This window comes from Myotis brandtii, unplaced genomic scaffold (assembly GCF_000412655.1).
Source record: "Myotis brandtii unplaced genomic scaffold, ASM41265v1 scaffold411, whole genome shotgun sequence".
Lineage (NCBI taxonomy): Eukaryota > Metazoa > Chordata > Mammalia > Chiroptera > Vespertilionidae > Myotis > Myotis brandtii.
Genome location: NW_005365804.1, coordinates 1,422,265 through 1,429,680, shown reverse-complemented (window position 1 = coordinate 1,429,680; position 7,416 = coordinate 1,422,265). Strand labels below are relative to the sequence as shown.

The window sequence follows — 7,416 nt, the reverse complement described above, 5'->3', positions numbered from 1 at the left end:
TGTGGATATCTCCAGGGCAGTGGTCCGTAGTGAGGGTTTGCCCCCAGGGGAATAGCTAGCAATTTCTGGAGATATTTTTGGTGGTTCTAAACGCCCCACCATTTTTGGTTGGGGGGTGCTCCCACCTAGAGGGTAGAGGCCAGGGACGCTGCCAAAGGTCCTACAGGACACGGGACAGCCCCATGACAAAGGGCTACCTGGTCCGAAAGGTCAGTGGTGTTTGCTGTTGAGGAAACCCTACTCTGAGGGTCCAGATATTGAAAAAGCTTTATTCTCACAACCACCCTGTGAAGCGGGGATTATTGTGCCCATTTCACAGGCCAGGGAATCGAGGCTCGGACAGCCCAAGTGTCTCATCCAGGACACACACCTAGCATGGGCTCAAGCCCTCTATCACCTCACTCAGAGACCCAGAACATTCCTGCCCCTTCCTGCCTGTGGCCTCTTCGTAGTCCTTGAGGACAAGCCTTAGAGGCACCTCCTCCAAGAAGCCTCCCGGACCACTTGTAGCAGGGAGTGGTCTCTCCCTCGTGTAACCCTCAGCACAATCGGGATATATGTGGAAACACGGTGTTTCACCCCGGAAAAGTGGGGTGTCTAGGACCCGGGAAGACAACCAGATCTGGCACTGAGCAGCTGCGTGGCCTCGGGCCTGTCATTTCGCCTCTGATTCTCAGCGTCTGCATCTGTAAAATGGGGATAACCACACCCCCTCGGCAGGGCTGTTGAGAATTAATGAGAGCAGATGTGTGCTGAGCGCAGGCTCTGACACATAGTAGGTGCTCCAGACCACACCCCCTCGGCAGGGCTGTTGAGAATTAATGAGAGCAGATGTGTGTGTGCTGAGCACAGGCTCTGACACATAGTAGGTGCTCCGATAGGAAGTTCTCTGGTACTTTGTGGGATGTCTTAGCTGCCCATCAGGCTAGGAGCTTTCTGAAGGCAGCAGCAGGCTTTGCTCAACCCACTATTCCCGGCAAGATGGAGGGTTAGCATTTGTTGGTTGCGTCAACACAGCGACATGATAGCATTTATTGGGATTGAGGTTCTCTCTCCAAGCGCAGCACCAGTACCTGTGGGAGAAAGTTCAGGGTTAAGGACAGAGGACCTGGGTCTTTGTAGATATTCAAAAGTAATTCAAACAAATGTTGGCTGAATCAGGACATGGATGGATGGATGGATAAATGCTCTCTCCAAGCGCAGCACCAGTACCTGTGGGAGAAAGTTCAGGGTTAAGGACAGAGGACCTGGGTCTTTGTAGATATTCAAAAGTAATTCAAACAAATGTTGGCTGGATGGATAAATGGATGGATGGATGGATAAATGGGTGAATGGATGGATGAATGGATGGATGGACAGATAGATGAAGGATAGGTGAGTGGGCTGATGAGGGATGGATGAGTGGATAAATGAGAGGAGGTGGAGGATGAGTTGCAGATGAAAGGTGGTAAGTGGGTGAGTGGGGGCTGGGTAGATGGATGGATGGGGTAAGCAGAAATGGGTGGGAGGTAGACATGGGTGGATGTGGAATGAGTAAAGGATTGACAAGAGGGAGCAGATAAATGGATGGATGGATGGATGAATGGATGGATGGATGGATGGATGGATGGATGGATGTACGGATGGATTGATGGATGGATGGATGGATGGATGGATGGATGGATGGATGGATGGATAGGGGGTAGAGGAATAAGTAGACTGAGGCATTATTTCACTTAGTGAATCTTTACTGAGTATCCGCTTTGTGCTGGAAGACATTATGACACCGAGACAGACAAGCTCCTGCCCTCCTGAAACTCAAGTGACAGATCATAAATGACTGGCTGGCCGGAGGCACTGTCTCCATCGACAGGAGAGAAAACTTCAGTTCCAAGAAGGAAGTAGGCCCCTCGGTCAGTCATCCAACCTTCCCTGGGCAGGCCCTGGAGCAGAGCGGGCCGAGGGCATTCAGGCACCGTGGCAGAGGGTGGGGGCTGTGGGGACAGGCTGACTCTGTGGCCCCTTAAAGCCCCCGAGGTGGACAGTGGCCTTCCCCCTCCGGGGAACTTGAGTCCAGAGAGCGAACTGACCTTACCTGGCTCCTCCCTCCCGCCCAGTGGGGCACCTTTTCTCTGCGGCTTTTCCCAGAAAGACACCTGCCAGGCGGGTCCAGGGAGCTGCCTCCTGGCTCGGCTCACCAGGGCCTGGGGACGCTGCAGCTGGGTGGTTCCAGGTCCTGCTGGGGGAGGAGGGAGACAAGGCAGCCAGGGGACTTTCCCAAGAGAGAAAGGCAGCCAGCCCATGACTCAGGGAGCAGCTGCTGGGAGCACCCCCTCCCCACCCCAGTGCATGTTTGCACATTCACATACATGTACCTGTGCATGAGCAATGTGTGTTTTGGTGGAGCCCAGGCACCAGCTGGGGCCTGCAGGGCCCTGTAGAGCTAGACAAGATCAGCTGCTCTCTCTACTCTGCTGTGAAGAGAGAAAGGCAGCCAGCCCATGACTCAGGGAGCAGCTGCTGGGAGCACCCCCTCCCCACCCCAGTGCATGTTTGCACATTCACATACATGTACCTGTGCATGAGCAATGTGTGTTTTGGTGGAGCCCAGGCACCAGCTGGGGCCTGCAGGGCCCTGTAGAGCTAGACAAGATCAGCTGCTCTCTCTATTCCGCTGTGTGTGTGGAAGTCCTGACTCTGGATTTTTGCAAAACCTTCCAGGGTCTTGCTTCTGCTGCATATGACCTTGACCCAGAACTGAAACTCAGTCTCTTCCTCATTTTTTACATACCCCTGCCCAGCTTACACCAAACAAAGAAATTTTACTGAAGATTTTAGCGGGGGGAGAGGGGGAGTTGGGAATGCAATGCAAACCACTTCAAATGTTTTATATAAAATATTTGAGTTCTCAAGTGTCTGTTGAGTCACCCTCATCCTGTCTTGGGGTTTCTCTCTGACTCCATGTGGTTGGTAGCCAGCCATCTGCAGACCCCTGCTTCCCCAACTCTGCTCCCACCCCAGGCACCCCCTTCCTCACAGAGAAAGGAACTTCCATGTGAGAGAGAAACAGTAATCGGCTGCCTGCTGCACGCCCCCTACTGGGGATCGAGTCCACCAACCTGGCATGTGCCCTGACTAGAATCGAACCCCGACCTTCTGGTGTATAGGACAATGCTCAACCACTGAGCCACACCAGCCAGGAGCACCTGGTTCTTAATGACAGAACAAAGGATGGTCTACAAAGCAGACCCCTCCCCACTGTTCTTAGAGAAAGCTGTACTTACACATTTAAAATGTTTTATTATATTATCTGCTACATGTGCCAGGTTGTATGTATTTGTATGTATGCCTGTGTGTGTGTGTGTGTGTGTGTGTGTGTGTGTGTGTATACTAGAGGCCCAGCGCACAAAATTCATGCACTGGGGGTGGTGCGGGAGGGGGGGGTCTCTTAGCCTCGCCTGTGCCCTCTTGCAGTCTGGGAGCCTTTGGAGGATGTCCAACTGATGGCTTAGGCCCGCAGTCGGACTTCCTTAGCGCTGCCTGCTGCGGAAGCTGGAGAGGCTCCCGCCACCACCACTGCACTCGCCAGCCATGAGCCTGGCTTCTGGCTGAGCTGAGCTCCCCCTGTGGGAGCACACTGACCACGAGGGGTCAGCTCCTGCATTGAACATCTGCACCCTGATGGTCAGTGAGTGTCATAGCGACCGGTCATCCCGCTGTTTGGTCAATTTGCATATTAGCCTTTTATTCTATAGGATATGCCATTGTGTTTGTTGCTGTGTATGTGTGTATGTGTGAGCATGTCACAGATAGGCACATGAGATGTGATGGCAAGAGGGCTGGGTGTGTCTCAGAGGTCGTGGAAATCCATGAATATGGACACTGAGAGGGAGGGATGAGGGGGCGTATGGGGGGGGTGATAGTTGAGCAGGTGACTTACTGGGGTAAAGGCACATGGGCAGCACCACAGGCCCAGGAGCATGATGGGAGACAGGCCTGGTAGGAGAGCCTGTCCTATCACTTCCTGGCTGTGTGAGCTCCGGCAGATCCCTGTCAGTCTCAGACTCGGCCCCTCTGTTTACAACAGACCAATTATAGCAACTTAATTCTTGAAGCTAAACACATACTATGCGGCAGGCCATAAGAGCTTTACCCTGTGAGGTAGATACTGTCATTGTCCTTATTTCACAGGTGGGGAAACTGAGGCACGGAGAGGTTTGGCCAGGGACGGACGGGATGGGGGGCAGGGTGGAGGGCTGAGGTCAAGGGCCTTGAAGGCCAGGTGTGCAGGGCACTGGCTCTTGGGTGGTGTGGCTGGGACCAACTGTCATGGGGCTGAAAAGCCAGGTGCCCTCAGACAGTCCTGCTGACTGGGGGCCTCTGTGGGCTCAGGACAGCACCACAGTGTGGACTCATGCAGCGTCATATGCAAAAAAATGACCTCGGAGATCCCCCGGAAACTCCTAGCCAGCTATCGACGAACGGAAGCATCTTGCCGCACACCTGCCATCATGTAGGTACCACCCTCTCCGCCTCTGCATCCCTGTCAGGCCCTGGGGACCGCCCCCGACCTCTGATAATGCATGCTCACCTCCTCCCAGCCCCACCCGGGCTCCTGGCCAAGGGCCTCCGCGAACGCTCCCCTGCTTCTGGCCTGCTTGCCCCCTCGTTGACCTTAATATCCGCGCCGCAAGCAAGGTGGGGAGCGGCTTCCTGCATGGCCTGTGGCCCGGAGCAGCCACGAAGGCTCACTTCTGGGCCAAAGAACGTTCTATGCAGCTCCGGAGCCTGCTGGGCTTCCTGGGGGAGTTACGGCCTGGGGGTCTAGAAGTGCAGACTCCAGAATCCAACAGGCGTGGGCAAATCCTGGCTCGGCCACTCGCAGGCTGGTGGCCCTGGTCACAGCGCCCGCCCGCCCACTGCAAAGTAGGTGGTTGGGAGGATGAAAGGAGATCATGTAACTAACATGCTTGGGAGGGTGCCCAGAAGCTGTGACGATAAGATTGGCATCTCTGTGTGACAGGCGAGGAAACAGGATCTCTACGAGACTGGGCAGGGGCCCAGCCAAGCCAGCTCCCCTCGACTGTGGGGACCCCTGGCCCCTTGGCTGCTTGCTCCTCTGGGGTCCCTCTTGGGTACTGCCCAGAGGCCTGCAGCAAGAAGTGGGCCCAGCTGGACTGGCTCAGTGGTTGAGCGTTACCCTATGAACCAGGAGATCACATGCCCAGGCTGCAGGCTCCATCCCCAGTGGGGGGCATGCAGGAGGCAGCCGATCCATGATTCTCTCTCATCATTGATGTTTCTAGCTCTCTCTCCCTTTCCCTTCCTCCCTGAAATCAATAAAAATATATTAAAAAGGGAGTGGCCAGTGGGCCTTTGAAACGCAGGCTTAGCTCAGAGAAGCCGTGCGCTCCCATCGACCGCCCATTGAGTGTGCAGTTGCTGCAGGAGCCCTCTCTGCCGCCCCCCCGCCCCACCCCAGGCTGCTGCCCCGGGCTCCCCCCCCATAGTTGCTTCCATTTCCTAGGGGCAGGGGAAGCAGGAAGCACCGGGGAGGGTCTCAGCCGGGGGCCACACAGGATCACGCTGGCCTCCCGGACAGCTGTGCGCCCAGCACACGGGGCCTGGGAGCGGTCCTGTTACCCTGGAGGCTTGATTTTCTCTGCAAAACAGGGATGAGCGCGGTAGCCACCTTGCAGGAGGGGCGAGAGGCGCAGGCCACGCACGGAGCAAGGGCCGGTCACCTCTCGGCCGTGTCCGGCGGCAAGCCAGCCACACCGGGCTTCAGAGGACGCTCAAGGTTTGGTGGCACTCAGGGCCCCAACGAGGCCACCACATACATGACTGTAGCTGCTAGGTGTCCGTTCAAGCCGAGACACACACACTAGGAGAGAAGGGTAGCGGTCCAGAGGGAGGAGAAGGAGATGGCCCGTGACATCGGTTCCTTTCCAGGGGAAGGAGGTCCCACCAGGGAGCTTGCCAGTCACTCACCTGGTGGCAGAGAACACCTGTCACCGCTCCCTCCAACCAAGACTCCCAGCCCAGAGCCCCCACCTCAATGGCAACGACAATATTAGTAAGATCATTATTCAGCAGTGACGGATCTACTCTGAGCCAGGGGCCTTGTTTTTCTTTAGCTTGCTTAATTTTTTTTCTTTAAAAAAAGAAAGAAGAAGAAGAAGGGCTGAAGAGCATGATTTATTTTGGTAATCCTCACCCGATGATATTTTTTCTATTGATTTTTAGAGAGTGAAAGGAAGAGAGGAGGGGGGAGGGGGAAGAGAGAGAGAGAGAGAGAGAGAGAGAGAGAGAGAGAGAGACATCGATGTGAAAGAGACAAATCAACTGGGATGTGGTCCCCGTCGGGGATTGAACTTGCAGAGGGGGGAGGGGGAAGAGAGAGAGAGAGAGAGAGAGAGAGAGAGAGAGAGAGAGGAACATCGATGTGAAAGAGACAAATCAACTGGGATGTGGTCCCCGTCGGGGATTGAACTTGCAGCCAAAGTACATGCCCTTGACCAGGAATTTAACCGGTGACCTGCAGGTCGGTGCTCTAACCACTGAGAAACCAGCCAGGGCCTGAGCCAAGTGCTTTACAAAATGTTTGTTTTTTATAATCATAAGACAGAAGCAGGGTGACCCACTGGTCCCCGTTTGCCTGGACTCTCACGAAGAGGCCTGCATCCCGGGAACCCTCTCAGCCCCCGTTGTCTGGGTGGTTGGTCACCCACAGAGAGCAGGGATCACAGTTCCACCTCCCAGGCGAGGACACAAAAGTTCCAGGGACTGCCGTCCCCCAGCTAAGCTCATGGCCAGTAGTCAGTGGCCGGGCAGGACTTCCAGCCGGTCTGCTCGCCTGCGGGGCATGGCGTGGCACCCCCACCCCATGGCACCTGGGCATCACAGGTCCCTGTCTTCTGTCCCCGTAGCTTGAAGACCAACGGGAACAGGGAGTTGTGTGCGGACCCCAAGGAGGACTGGGTGAAGAAAGCCATGGAGCATCTGGACCGCAAGGCCGCTCCCTTCTACGGCAACAAGGCCGCTCCCTTGTACGGCATGCAGACCGACCCCAGGATTCCCCCGTCCACCAGGGGGACGGACCGGTCTCCGGCCTCAGAGCCCACGGCCACCGCAGAAAGCAGCAGCCAGGTGGCACGCGGGCCCTCGGAGACTTCCCCAAAGCTGCCCCAGGGCGTGACTGATTCGTGGGGGAACATGTCCGCCCCCACCTCACCGGCTCCGGATGGAGGGCCTTCAGGTGGGCCCGAGAGAACGGAGCTTTTCAGTGTTGCTGCTGCCACCACTGCCACCTCCACCGCCACCACCACCACCGCCACCACTGCCACCACCACCACCACTACCACCACCACTGCCACGTCCTGGCAGAGCTCTTACCAGCCTACAGTGGACCTCGGGACTGAGGGGAAGGCCTTTGAA

General features: G+C 56.0%; 1 protein-coding gene across 2 annotated transcripts in view; it reads left to right on the top strand.

Annotated features, from left to right (window-relative positions):
- CX3CL1 (chemokine (C-X3-C motif) ligand 1) overlaps positions 1-7,416 on the top strand; it is a 12,812-nt gene that overhangs the window by 2,602 nt on the left and 2,794 nt on the right. Inside the window, exons 2-3 of one of the 2 annotated variants that reach the window (XM_014545550.1) lie at positions 4,372-4,492; positions 6,909-7,416. In XM_014545550.1, coding sequence (XP_014401036.1) covers positions 4,372-4,492; positions 6,909-7,416 — 629 coding nt within the window. The remainder of the gene's footprint in view (positions 1-4,371; positions 4,493-6,908) is intronic. The other variant, XM_014545551.1, reaches the window with a different exon arrangement.